This window comes from Antechinus flavipes, chromosome 4 (genome assembly GCF_016432865.1).
Source record: "Antechinus flavipes isolate AdamAnt ecotype Samford, QLD, Australia chromosome 4, AdamAnt_v2, whole genome shotgun sequence".
Taxonomy (NCBI): domain Eukaryota; kingdom Metazoa; phylum Chordata; class Mammalia; order Dasyuromorphia; family Dasyuridae; genus Antechinus; species Antechinus flavipes.
In genome coordinates, this window is record NC_067401.1 from 420,266,499 (window position 1) to 420,281,835 (window position 15,337).

At 33.7% G+C, this 15,337-nt stretch overlaps 1 protein-coding gene across 4 annotated transcripts in view; it reads left to right on the forward strand.

Annotated features, from left to right (window-relative positions):
• Positions 1-15,337, forward strand: part of COP1 (COP1 E3 ubiquitin ligase) — a 240,146-nt gene that overhangs the window by 69,909 nt on the left and 154,900 nt on the right. For all 4 annotated transcript variants that reach the window (XM_051998899.1, XM_051998901.1, XM_051998900.1 and 1 more), the window contains exons 7-8: positions 2,740-2,799; positions 6,963-7,039. In XM_051998899.1, coding sequence (XP_051854859.1) covers positions 2,740-2,799; positions 6,963-7,039 — 137 coding nt within the window. The remainder of the gene's footprint in view (positions 1-2,739; positions 2,800-6,962; positions 7,040-15,337) is intronic.

Here is a 15,337-nt window from a genome sequence, read left to right on the forward strand (position 1 = left end):
GCAACTACTGCACTTAAGAAAAATTGCCTTCTTTATTTTTAATCCTTTCCTGTTTGTTCCCTCTTTCTTCCTGCCCCTTAGACGCACCTTATCAGAAATGTGGGAAGGTATTATCACTTCTTTTTCACTGTGAGACTTTGAGGATGTATCAAATGATCAATAGCTCTGCACAGGTGGAGGTTGTCATAACCATTTTTTTGTTCTGTTTGGACTCTTGAAACCTTTGGACTGGGAGGTTTGAGAGTGCACTGTATATAGAGGCTAATGGGGAAAGTAATTTTTTGAATTTTCATAATTGTGACATATACATTTTATTGATTTAAAAATAATTGGTATTTCCCAACTTGGTTTCACTATAGACAAAGTATAATTATTTTCAGATTTATGTTACAGGAGTAGCTAGGTGCCATAGTGGATAGAGCACAGGCCTTGGAGTCAGGAGTTTCAGAGTTCAAATTCAGTCTTAGATACTTCCTTAGATCATTTAATCCCCATTGCCTTACACCTTCCTCTCCCAAAATATATAGGTTATTGGGCATTGTCTTAGTCCTATCCCTTGGAGTTATAAAGGTTCTTCTGGTTAGTTTATCTCATTTCTACTCTCTAGTCCACCATTATTATTTCAATAAAATTTGCTCTTTAGATTTCTAGAAGAATTCAGATTTTGTGGATTTTTGGTCATATCAGAGCTCTACCATGGACCCCCTTATCAGCTTAGTTATTACAACTATGGCACTATTCATGAAAATTTTTGTCTTACCTTTCTTCTATTTGGTCTTTAACATACTCCCTTTTGAGCCTTTGTTTTTTTCTTGTGGTGTTTTACTTTGTCAATGCATCCTAAATTGAATTTTTTGTTTTCCTTTTCTCAGTAAGTTTTCTCTAAAAGCACCTATAACTTTCTATATCTCCATGCCTACTAGCTAATCGTTGCACCCTTATTAAATTCATCTTGTTCAATTATTGATATGTATTATGATACTTATTTAACTTATATGCAGAACATGTTATGTGAAATGCCAGACTGGATCAAACAAAAGCCACAATTAAGGTTGTTGGGAGAAATAATCAACAATCTTAGATATGCAGATGATATCACTCTGATGGCAGAAATTGAAGAATTAAGAAGCTTTTTGATGAGGGTGAAAGAGAAAAGTGTAAAAACTAGCTTGAAGTTTAACATCAGAAAAGCTAAGACCTTGACAACTGATCCTATCATTTCCTGGGAAAATAAAGGGAAAAGAAATGGAAGCAGTGTCAGATTTTATATTATTGGGCTCAAAGGTCACTGCAGACAGCAACTGCAGCTATGAAATTAAAAGACTTATTTTTTTGGAAAAGAAGTTATGGCAAATCTGGACAGAATACTAAAAAGCAGATATCACCTTGTTGAAAAAAGTCAAAGCTATGGTTTTTCCAGTAGCACTGTATATCTGTGAGAGTTGAACTATCACAAAAGATGAGCACTGCATAATTGATATATTAGAATTTTGGTGCTAGAGAAGACTTATGAGAGTTCCTTGGACATCAAAGAGATGAAATCAGTCAATACTTAGAGAAATTAATTCAGGCACTAATTTGTTAACTAAATTAAATTAAAATTAATTTGACTAGAAATTAAATAATGAAGCTGAACTGAAATACTTTGGCCACAATAGAAGACAGGACTCAGTGGTAAAGATCATGTTGTTGGGAATTATTGAAGGCAAAAGGAAAAAGGGAATAGCAGAGGACCAGAAGGGATAAATAGTGTAATGGAAGCAATGTATATGGACTTAGACAGATTTCAAGAGATAGTGTAGGATAGAAAGGCCTGGCTGTGGTCCATGAGGTCACGAAGAGTCAAGACATGATTGAACAATTGAACAATCACAAATAATTAGAAGAGTGTTGAATTTGGAGTCTGGAAGAACTCATGTTGTCCTGGCTTTTATTAACTGTGTGAACCTAGACATAGAACAGCAGATATTTTTACAGAGAACTTAGACAGGGCAAGTCCTCATTCAGAGGTCAGAAGAAGTGATACAAAGCCACAATCAGGGTTTCTATGAAGAAGTCTGGACATGGGAACTCTGTGAGACTTGGGAGATTGTCCAAAGTGCATACTTTGCATCAAAGAAGTTGTGCTCTATGACCAAAGCAGAATTGCACAAGTTCAAAAGAAATGTGAGATATACAAATTTAGTGACATCTCCACTCTAAAAGTTCACATGGACTATTGTGCCTGACCTATGATAAAACTTTCTGAGCTTATATTTGTTTGATAAGCCATAGTCTGGACACATTGTTCCTTGACTGACATAGTGATGTCATTGTGGTCCTCTTCGAACACCAAGGGCAACTAACTAAAACATAGACAAATCACTTAACCTGTCTAATCCTCAAGCAGCTCTCTTCGTTTGTAAATTATGATTTGCTCAGGAAGACAGAGTTTCTACTCCTTGATTCATTCTTTCATAATTTTTCTGTTCTGGTTTTCACAATCTACATTTACCTCTTAAAGGTAACTTCTTTCCTGCTTGTGGAAATTTCCCTTTTCCCTTAAACTTTTAAAATAACATTATTAAAAAGCATAAATAATTGGGGTTCCCTAGTTGACAAGCAGTTTTGAGAAGGGGACTGTTTTATAATTTATTACTTCAGTTTCTTGAATTGGACCAATATCTAAGAGTTAATTTGTGGCTGTGGTGATGCCAATTCAAATTACTTTAGATTTTTCTTTTCTCCTTTTATCCACAGCAACTGGAACAGATCCAAAAGGAGCTAAGTGTTCTGGAGGAAGATATTAAACGAGTGGAGGTGAGGATGTAGACATTGTTGAAACTGGAAAGTTTTCATTATTCTTCAAATTACCATCTCTGTTGCATATCTTAAATTAATAGGATTTGTCTCTGTAAAGAAGAAAATAAGTTATTTTCACTTTAATTTGTACATTTACTGACCAGTATTAATTTTTGTGGGGAAAAAAGGTTGGAACAAGTTTTCAGAGTACCAGTATACAGTCTACATTTTGTTTCATGCTATTACTTTTTTTTTATAGCTAGATAGATGACCACTAATCAGTTTTATGGAGTTGTTACTTAGTTATAGGGAACTTATCCTTGAGTAGGAATTCTTGTGTTTAAAAAATATTTTTCATCATAATACCTCTGAAAAAAATTTTTTGAATATTACTAAAAAGTAATTTGGCAGCTAGTTCATTCTTTCACCAAAGAATTATTAAGAGATTCTTATATATGAAATAACTATTCTTGGTGCAAAAGAATATAGGGCCTAATTTTCACTTGTTAGGAGCTTTAACATTTAACAATATAGAAAATAATTCTTATTAATTACAATTTTAAAATATATGCTATATTTTATTTAGTTTATTTAACTATATTACTCTAGTAGAATTTCAGCTCCTTGAAACCAAAGACTGTTTCATATTTGTAAATGTATCCTTACCTCCTCGCATATTGTACCTAAATAGGCAATGAGATGGGGCAGTGGATTTGGAGTCTGGAACACCCGAGTTCACTGTGCCTTTGACTCTTATTTAACCTCTCTCAGCCTCAGTTAGGAGGATGGACATTTAATAAATTGATTGATTGAGAAATGATGATCTTTTTTCTTACTTGATGTGATGAAGCAAAGCTCAATGACCACTAATCAGTTTTATGGAGTTGTTATTTAGTTATAGGCAACTTATCCTTGAGTAGGAATTCTTAACTTGTGTTTAAAAAATAATATTTTGATAATTATATTTCAGTATAATTGTTTTTTTGTAATCCTATGTATTTTATTTTGTACACTTAAAAACATTTTTCTGAGAAAGGATCCATGACTCAAAAAAAGGTGAAACCCTGGCTTAGATAAACCCTGAAGTCCCTTTCTGGTAGGAGATTCTGTGATTAGATAACAGTGTCCAGATATCAGATGTTCATAGGTTACTGCAGGTTAAAATAAACATTTTTACTTGTTATTTAAATTAAGTATGCTTTACATATTATGTCTTCTGTAATTTTTTCTTGTATTGCCAGTGGTAAATCAATAATATTGTATATGTATGTACAGTGAATGTTATGTCAATAATACGCACTATTCATAATGTCTAAATTATAGCATTTTCTTTCAATATCTCCACTGAATCCATTGGTAGTGGGTTTTTTTTTTTTTGTTTGTTTGTTTGTTTGGGTTTTGTTGGTAATTAAACTCTAAGCAAAACCTTGTTTTTTGTATTCAGTCAACTTTTGTTTTGCCAAATGAGAGTGGAATTAGATATGTGAATCATTGATATGTTTTTATTTTTTTCAGTTCAGTTTAGTTAATTTTGGGAAGTAGAAACAACCCTGAAATTTAATTTCTCTATATTATTAAAGTGCAATATATATTTTTTTCTTTAGTAATCAGTGAACAACACTGATTAAGTGACTACTATATGCCTTATATAAAAAGATATTAGACAGAATTTGGTGTGTGTATGTGTATGTATTTTATACACACACACATGTTCAGATTTTCCTTTCCCTTGCTAAAATCATATACTTAATTATGGTTATGAAGTTAGGGCTAGATCTTATCATTCCTGACTCAACACATTATTCTTCCTTTTGTACTCTGAAAGAGATAGTTTTTCTTCCATATTTTCAGACTGGACATTCTCTGCCTTTTTTGCTTTTTGATTGCTGACATGGCTTTTTTTTCACAGAATATGAATATTCTCTTTATCAAGTCTTGCTCAGTAAAGATCAGATAAATTAATGCTAATTTAACAACAAATGCTAAAGTAAAACTAACAGTAGTATACATTATTTATATTAGGGTTATTTTTAACAGGGGTTAAATCCTTAAAATAATCTGCCAGGTATTCCACAAGAATTTATTAAGCTCTGGCTATGTACCAGACAGTTAAGCATTGGTGATACAAAGAAAAACAAAAACAATCCCTTCCTTCAAGGAACATATATTCTAATGGAGAGACAATATATAAATAGCTAGATATGTATAACATACATATCTGGAATAGATGGAAAATAATATGGGAGCGTAAGATACAGAAAATTGAGACAAATCTTCAAGGAAGCCCTGTAAATGAAGAGAGAAGGTAGTGGAACAGAAAATTGCAGGAATGAGGGACAACTAGTACAAAGTCATGGAGGTGAAAGAATATATGTGAAAATTAAATAGGCCATTATGACTGGATGCTGGAGTGAATAGAGGATTATAAAGAGTGAACAACATTTGGAATGATAGAATTTTCCTTTTGAAAGGGGTATTTAGATTTTTAATTATGACTCCAAGTTCTGCCCAGAATTTCGTTCTAGAGATTTCTTTACATATTTATTTTGTAATAAATTTTAGCCTATTAGAAATTGGATTTCTGCTCTCTGAGAAGGGATAGTTTAGGTGCTCCTGCTCTTCAGAAAAGACAAAATCTCAAGCAGCTATAGTCCCTTTCTGTAGTTCTAGGAGGAAGGAATATAAAATAGGTTATGGGTATATATTAGGCATATAAAACACAGACTTCTAAAAGTGGAATCATAAATTCAGAGATATAAGAGCTCTTTGAGGCCACTGACTTTAATTCCTTCATTTTATAGAGGAGGCAGCTGATGAAAGAACTTAATTGATTTGCCTTATCACTATGAGTGCATGGTAAGGCAGGATTTGAACTTAAGTTTTTTTCTGACTTCAAGTGCAAGGCTCCATCCATTGTGAGTCTAGAATTGCCTGTTAAGACTAAAACTCTTGTAATTAATTATTAAATGTAGTTAGTATGTTGAATCACATCGCTCCAAATATGCTAATATAATATTTATATGCAAATCTAATATCAAAATGAATAGGCTAGCGATCAGGACTCTCTACTAGAACCACTATTTTTAAATATATCTTTTCTTTTGAATTTATAGAACAGTCTAACTATGAAAGATCTTAATAGTAGTAACTGTACACAGGTCTGAAATTTCTTTAAGGTATTAAAATTACTTTGGTATAGTCCATAACCCACTTTCCCATTGTCACTTTAATATTCTGCCTTCACCATCATGCAACAATTGTTCTTCCTTTGAAGTTGATTCGTACTCTCTCTGGATTATGGTAACTTCGAATTCTCAAATCATTTTCTCTTCTTTCTCAGGGAGTTCAGCACCTAGCTCACTGTATTCTTTTCCTTAGTTCTTGCTTTTTGTTCTAGATCCCTTTGTGATCCACATTGCTCCCTCAGACTTCCTAATTTATTAATTTATGGATTACATTTAAGCCATACACTGTAGAGATGTTTACATCCTAGATCACACCACTAAATTCACATGTTCTATAATGAAAAATTCTGATTTGGTCGTGGTATCCTATTATTTCATCTTTTTGTTTTTCTCACCCTTCCGACATTTATTATTTGTCTTCATTGAGATCTCTAAAACTTCTACATTTTAGAACTTTCTTTCTTAGCTCTCCTCGTGACTTCATTTTCCTCTCTTTTTTTGTCTTGACTTAGCCGATTCAACTTCATGCTGCCCTCAGCTCTGGAAACCTTTTCTCCCTTTACCTATATCTGCTTAAGAGACTGTAAATTTTCTCGAGGCAGAATCTATAACTTATTAGGGTTGGTATTCCCTCACAACACCTAGCACATAGTAACCTCTCAATAAATGTTAGTTGAATTCATGCTAAGTTAAAAACAACTGCATAAAATTGAATGATAAGCAGAAAAATTTTTAAAATCAATATTGAATTACTTTTTTTTGGTTTTGTTATGAAGTTTATATTAAAATGGGACTATAATTAAAATGAGCACTTCCAGTGATACAAGCCATACCCTTCCATACTGCATGACTCTTAACTTTGCTGTACTTTAAGTCTATATTGGGAGATTCACCTGATATTCTTGGAGGGAGAGGGAATCTTTCTTGCATTTTCTTGTCTGCTTATATTTTATTTTTAACACTCCCCCCCACCTTTTTTTTTTTTTTTCTTTTTAGGAAATGAGTGGTTTATACTCTCCTGTCAGTGAGGATAGTAAAGTACCTCAATTTGAAGCTCCCTCTCCATCACACAGGTAAAGCTTCAAGTTTTCAGTTATTTGGGATTTGTGTTAGAATACACAAATGATACTAGTATTTGTAAGTCCTTACTATACAGTATATCAAACTCTTTAGAAATTACATTTCAGTAAGTTTTAAAAATTAGATTCAGGCAATCCATCCTTTTTCTTAAAGTTCTGAATTTCTTTGCCTGGACTAATAGAGACTGCTTTTATGTTTTGTGTATGACTATTGAGTATCTTATAATACTGATTTCTTCAACTATTTAGTGAATTAGAATCAGCAAATAAAAAACTCAAAGTTGTAGCACATTAAATACATAACACCCATGTTTTTCTTATTTTTGAGTTCACTTTTATTCTTGGCATATGTAACAGGGAGGGTACAATTTGTCATGATTTAAATGCATGACTCAGGTAAGGTCTATGATGGCTTATTAGAATACATTCATGGAAGGACCTCAGTCAACTATAGTATCTGCCTGATGTGTTGTTATCAGAAATAGTGATCAGCCAAAAAAATGCCTAGAAGTACTTGAATTAATGCATTTCCTGGTAGAGTATAATAGACTGAAATGTTTTACTTCTGTCATAACTTATTTGGAATCCTAGAAGATGTCCAGGAGGTCTAGTTGTTTTATAAGTCATCTTCTGCCTTTTTTATTTTAAGTTATTCTAGTTCTTTCCAGGTCAGTGGGCAGAGTATGCTATAACTGAGGTGCAAGATTGTGTTTTGATGTGCTTGCTGAGTTTGCCACTCATTTCATCATACATATGATTTTAGGATTTCCCATTCATACTATTTGACATCTTAATTTTGGTACAGTTATGGTTTCAGTCTATCATGATTACTCTAAAATGCCATTCATTCTCTTAGGCAGACTGTTAGGCAGTAGTTCAAAAGTCTTTTATTTGAAGTTAGGAGAAGACTGGATTGCAATTTAATTTCTGGCACTTACAAGGTAAATGACCTTGGACATCTCACTTCAGCCTTTAAGCTTTGGGAATGCCCACAAGGCATTCATTACGCTTATGAATATCCTTGTTAATGTCCACTTAACATTCACTACTGCCAGTCTCTCCTTATTCCCAAGCCTTCAGAGAAATCTCTGGTCACTGTCTTTTGTAGTGTTTTTAACCAAGCTTATCTCTGCCTGAGGTCTTCAGAGATCTCTGGCCATCATTTCATAGAACAGTGGTTTAAATGCATGATAGAGCACTCGAAAGTAGTTGTATGTTAGCTCAAGATTCACGTGTTTACATCCTACCTTCTGACCTCCTGCACACTCTTAATTACTACTCCTAGCAGAGCTTCCGGTAAGAAAAAGGACCAACTTCCTTGTCCCCACAGCTTAAATAGGGTCTATGAGGTCATACACACAGTCAGTCAGAGAAGGAGACGCCTCCCATTGATGATACAATTTCAATGTGACCAGAGTTCCCGCCCATGAGACGTCCCTGTTTATTCACAGAAAATCACATCTGGGAATCTTAGACTATATTGCCTGTTTAGTTTCTGATTGCAGCGTGCCTGACAATTCCTCCCACCCTTACAGAGCTTCGATTTTCTTTTCAACAAAATGGGCCCTGTAATATTTACAATACCTACTTCATAAGGTTGTTAGGAAAAATCGCTGTGGAAATCTTACATAAGACATTATTTGGATAGAACTGGATAGAAAAGAATGTGAATTGCTTATGAAGTGAGAATGAGGGATAAATTGTAGTTAACTTATATATTTCATTTAGTTTTACCCGTAGTAAAGAAAAAAGCCCTAGTTATATTGAATTGCTACATGGCACAGTGGATAGAGTGCAGAATCTAAAGTCAGGGAGACTCATTTTTTTGAATTCAGATCTAATCTCAGACACTTGCTGTGTGACCTTGGGCAAGTCACTTAACCCTCTTTGTCCTCATTTGTAAAATGAGCTAGAGAAAGCAGGGCCAAACTACTTCAGTACGTTGTTAAGAAAACCCTAAATAGGGTCATGAAGAGTTGGAAGTGACTGAAACAATTTAGCAACAGCAAATTGACTTCTTTTGTAAGAACAAGGAGAGGACATAGCCAAAAGTCTCCCAGGTTAGGAAGTAGCTAAGGGATAATTTTCATTGTTGGATGGAACAAACCCATCAGATCATAGATCTGTCATTATATGCTTTAGAGATTGGGGAATGAAGTTCAATCTTAAATATTCTGTATTTAATTAGCAGATTTTGTTGTTGTTGTAAATCTCATTACATTAATACTATAAACAGAATTATAAACATATATTAAACTGGCCTCATCTCATTTTCTTCACCACATTATAAATGTACAAGCATGTTTCTAGGTGAATTATTAATGTTTTAAGATTGGATTTAGAAAGATAAAAATAATCTGGGAAGAAAAACAAAAATGCAAGCAGGCCACATTAATTTCCCAGTGTTCTTTCTCTGGGTGCAGCTGGTTCTGTTCATCACTGATCAGTTGGAGCTGAATTCGATCTTCTTATTGTCGAAGATAGCCACTTCCGTCAGAATATATCCTAATATAGTATTGTTGTTGAAGTGTACAATGATCTCCTGATTCTGCTCATTTCACTTAGCATCAGTTCATGTAAGTCTCTTCAAGCCTCTTTGTATTCATCCTGCTGTCATTTCTTACAGAACAATAATATTCCATAACATTCATATTCCACAATTTACTCAGCCATTCTCCAATTGATGGGCATCCATTCATTTCCCAGCTTCTAGCCACTACAAACAGGGCTGCCACAAATATTTTGGCACATACAGGTCCCTTTCCCTTCTTTAAGATCTCTTTGGGATATAAGCCCAGTGGTAACACTGCTGACTCAAAGGGTATGCACAGTTTGATAACTCTTTGAGCATAGTTCCAGGTTGCTCTCCAGAATGGTTGGATTCATTCACAACTCCACCAGCAATGCATCATCCCAGTTTTCTCGCATTCCCTCCAATATTCATCATGACCTTTTCCTGTTATCTTAGCCAATCTGACAGGTATGTAGTGGTATCTCAGAGTTGTCTTCCTTTGCATTTCTCTGATCAGTAGTGATTTGGAACACTCTTTCACATGAGTAGAAATAGTTTCAATTTCATCATCCAAAAATTATCTGTTCATATCCTTTGACCATTTATTAACTGGAGAATGACTTGATTTCTTATAAATTAGAGTCAATATTTTAGAAATGAGGCCTTTATCAGAACCTTAAATTGTAAAAATGTTTTCCCAATTTATTACCTCCCTTCTAATCTTGTCTGCATTAGTTTTGTTTGTACAAAATCTTTTTAACTTGATATAATCAAAATTTTCTATTTTGTGATCAATAATGACCTCTAGTTTTTCTTTGGTCACAAATTCCTTCCTCCTCCACAAGTCTGAGTGGTAAACTATGTTCTTCTAATTTATTTATAATCTCCTTCTTCCTACCTCAATCATGAACCCATTTTGATCTTATCTTGGTATACGGTGTTAAGCATGGGTCCATTCCTAGTTTCTGCCATACTAATTTCGTTTTCCCAGCAGTTTTTGTCAAATAGTGAATTCTTATCCCAAAAGTTGGGATCTTTGGGTTTGTCAAACACTAGATTGCTATAGTTATTGACTATTTTGTTCTGTAAACCTAGCCTATTCCACTGATCAACTAGTCTATTTCTTAGCCAATACCAAATGGTTTTGGTGACCTCTGCTTAATAATATTGTTTTAGATCAGGTACAGCTAGGCCACCTTCATTTGATTTTTTTCCCCACTGGTTCCCTTGAAATTCTTGAACTTTTGTTCTTCTGTAGGAATTTTGTTGTTATTTTTTCTAGGTCATTAAAATAGTTTCCTGGGAGACTGGTTGGTATATCTCTGAATAAATAGATTATTTTAGGTAATATTGTCATCTTTATTATATTTGCTCTGCCTATCCAAGAGCACTTAATATTTTTCCAATTGTTTAGATCTGACTTTATTTGTGTGGAAAGTGTTTTGTAATTTTTCTTATATGGTTTCTGATTTTCCTTTGGCAGATAGATTCCCAGATAGTATAAAATAGTATAAATATAGATAATATAAAATAGCATAAAATATACTAACAACAGTTATTTTAAATGGAATTTCTCTTTGTATCTCTTGCTGTTGGATTTTCTTGGTGATGTATAAAAATACTGAGGATTTATGTAGATTTATTTTGTATCCTGCAACTTTGCTAAAGTTGTGGATTATCTCTAATAGCTTTTTAGTAGATCTCTGGGGTTCTCTAAATATACCATCATATAATCTTCAAAGAATGATCATTTGGTTTCCTCATTACCTACTCTAATTCCTTTAATCTCTTTCTAAACTCTTATTGCTGAAGCTAGCATTTCGAATACAATATTGAATAATAATCATGATAGTGGGCAACCTTGTTTCATTGATCTTACTGGGAATGGCAATTTTTTCAAATACTTTATATATCATTGGAGTTAATTGTTCTTTAAATGTTTGGTAGAATTCACATGTAAATCCATCTGGTCTTGGGGATTTTTTCTTAGGGAGGTGATTAATAGCTTGTTCTATGTCTTTTTCTAAAATGGGACTGTTTAACCAATTTACTTCTCCCTCTGTTAATCTGGGCAAGCTATATTTTTAAAAATATTCATCCATTTCATTTAAGTTATCAAATTTATTGGCACAAAGTTGGCCAAAGAAACTCCTAATTATTGCTCTAATTTCTTCTTCATTGATGGAAAGTTTGTCCTTTTCATTTTTAAGACTAACAATTTGATTTTCCTCTTTCCTTTTTCTAATCAAATTTACCAAGGGTTTATCTATTTTGTTGGTTTTTTCATAGAACCAACTCTTAGTTTTATTTATTAATTCAATATATATTTTTTTACTTTCAGTTTTATTAATCTCTCCTTTTATTTTTAGAATTTCAAGTTTAGTGTTTGACTGGAGGTTTTTAATTTGCTCTTTTTCTAGCTTTTTTAGTTGCAAGTCTAATTCATTGATTTCTCTTTCTCTATTTTATTCAAGTAGGCCTCTAGAGATATAAAATTTCCCCCTTATTACTACTTTGGCTGCATCCCATATAGTTTGGTATGACGTCTCATTATTATCATTCTTTTGAATGAAATTATTGATTGTTTCTATGATTTGCTGTTCTACCCACTCATTCTTTAGGATGAGATTATTTAGTTTCCAATTATTTTTTGGTCTATTTTCCCCTGGCTTTTTATTGAATGTAATTTTTATTGCATCATGATCTGAAAATGATGCATTTATTATTTCTGCCTTTCTGCATTTGACTTTGAGGTCTTTATGTCCTAATATATGGTCAATTTTTGTATAGGTTTCATGAACTGCCAAAATGAAAGTTTACTCCTTTCTGTCTCCATTTAGTTTTCTCCAAAGATTTCTATCATATCTAACTTTTCTAGTATTCTATTTACCTCTTTAACTTTCTTATTTATTTTGTGGTTTGATTTATCTAGTTCTGAGAGTGCAAGGTTGGACTCTCCCACTATTATAGTTTTGCTATCTATTTCTTCTTACAGTTCTACTTTTCCTTTTAAGACTTTAGATGCTACACCACTTGGTTTAATATTGATATTGCTTCATTATCTGTGTTACTCTTTAGCAAGATATAGTGCCCTTCCTTATCTCTTTTAATTAGGTCAATTTTTGCTTTTGCTTGATCTGAGATCGGATGCCTACCCCTGCTTTTTTGACTTCACCTGAACCATAGTAGATTCTGTTCAGCCTTTTACCTTTACTCTGTATGTATCGCCCTGCTTCAGGTGTGTTTCCTGTAAACAACATAGTATAAGATTCTGACTTTTAATTCAGTCTGCTATGGGTTTCCACTTTTTGAGAGAATTTACCCCATTCACATTTGTGGTTAAAATGATTAATTCTCTTTAAGCTTTTCTCTTTTCTTTCCCCCTTACTCCCCTCCCCAGTATTAAACTTGTAAGCACCACTTGCCTCATGTAGTCCTCTCTCTTTAGGATCCCTCCCCTCACTTTAGAGTCCCTCCTCTTTTCTTAAACCTTTTCCTTACAATTTCTGCATTTCCTTCTATTTAGCTTACTCCTTCCCTTTTCACTTTTCTCCTCCCACTTTTCAATGAGGTAGAAGAAATTTCTCTGTAAATTGAATATGTCAAATATTTTTCTCTTTGAGCCAATTCTGTTGAGAGTAAGATACACACTATGTTCACCCCCCTCCTTTCTTTCCCTCAGATATACATTTCCCTTGCCTCTTCATGAGATGTAGTACCTCCACTTTTCCCTTTTTCTGGTACAATTTCCTTTCTACCTCTTGCTTCTTTTTTTATATTATAACAGTAAAACCAAATGATACATGCATTCTTTATGTATACTCATAACAGAAATATAGTTCCCAAGATTTCTTTTTACTTTTATATGTTTCTCTTGAGTCCTATATTTGGAGGTCAAACTTTTTGTTTAGTTTCATTTTTTTTCATCAGAAATAGATGGAATTCACTTATTTCATTGAATTTCCATCTTCTTCCCTGGGGAAAAAAATGCTCATTTTGCCTGGGTAAGTTATTCTTGGCTGCATACAAGTTCCTTAACCTTTCAGAATATCAGATTCCAGGTCCTTTGATCCTTTAATGTGGATGCTGCTAGGTCCTCAGTAATCCTTATTGTGGTTCCTCTGTATTTGAATTTTTTTTTTCTAGCTGCTTGTAGTATTTTTCCCTTGGTCTGATAGATCTGGAATTTAGTCACAATATTTCTTGTTTTGATTTTGCGATCTCTTTCAGTAGGTGAAAGTATGAATTCTTTTAATGTCTATTTTACTCTCTGTTTCTATAACATCTAGGCACTTCTCTTTGATGGTTTCCTGAAAAATAGTATCTGGGCTCTTTTTTTTTCATCATAATTTTCAGGAAGTCCAATAATCCTCTGATCTCCTAGATTTGTTTTCCAGGTCTGTTGTTTTCCCAAGTAGATATTTAACTTTTTTTTTGTTTGTTTTCTTGACTGATTCTTGGTATCTCCTCAAGTCATTCATTTCCATTTGTTCAATTCTGATTTTTAATGAATTATTTTCTTCATTTACTTTTTACTTTTTTTTTTTTTGTAATTGTCCAATTGAGTTTTTAAATGAGTTGTTTTGTTCATGGAATTTTTTTTCCATTTCACCAATTTTATTTTTTAGAAAGCTATTTTCTTTTTCCAATTCACTAATTCTGTTTTTCAGGGAGTTGATTTCTTTATCCACTTATCTTTTAATGAGTAGGATGACTTATTCAGACCTTCTTGCCAACCTTCATTTTCCTTTCCCCATTTTTTTTTCCCTAACTCTCTTGTAAGAGTCTTTTTAATTTCTTTTATGAGAGCCTTATGTGATGGGGACCAGATCATATCCCCCTTTAGGGTTTCATCTAGAGACAATCTGTTGTTAGTCTCTTCAGAGTTTGAAATCTGCTATCAGTATAGAAGTTATTTTTATTTAGAACCCGCTTTAACTTGTTAACTCATTTTGACAAAAAAGAAACAATAACAATATGAAAAAAATCTGCAGTCTGCTTTTGGGATGGTGTGACATTACCAAGCTTCCTCTACAGACAACATGAAGTAGCAGTGAAGCAGCAGTGGAACAGCAATGGCTGTGCTGTATCTGCATAGCGATTATACTCTGAGAGCGTGGTAAGTCACTCCAGGTGTTGGGTGAATGTGGCCAGATCCCAAGGAACTCTAGTGTTTTGGGGTTATGGTCTTTATCCTTTGCGTTTATCGCTTCTCTGCTGATCCACTAGCTTGCTGCCAGAGCAAAGTAGCTCACAGTGTGATAAAGTTCTCCCTGCGAATTTTCCACAGGCTGAGACTACACCCCGAGCTGCTCAGGTCTACCTTTGGTGCTCTCATTGCCAATTTTCCTGATCTGCGCCTGGCCTAACTGTCCCCCAATGTGAGCAAAAACAGACCTTTTTCTGGCGAATTTCTAGAATATCTTCTGTTGGTAATGTGTTGTACCCCCAGTATTTGTGGGTTTCTGAGGCCTTTTATAAAATAAATAGTCTGAGGGTAAGGAAGAGCATAGATAGATGGGTGTGTCCTCTCTGCCATTTGGCTCTGCTCATCCCTCCTCACCCCTCCCTTCCCCAGTTGACTTTTATACCTCTGATTGTTAGGAAGTTTTTTCTGTCCTCATATTAGTTAATTTGTGGTACCCAGAATTGTACATGATGTTATAGGTAAATTCTTGTCACAACTGAAATTCAGCAAAGGTAAACTGAAGCATATTCTTCCTTAGCAAGATAACAGTTTATTAATAGAGTATTAATAAAGTACTGAACTTGTTAGTAAA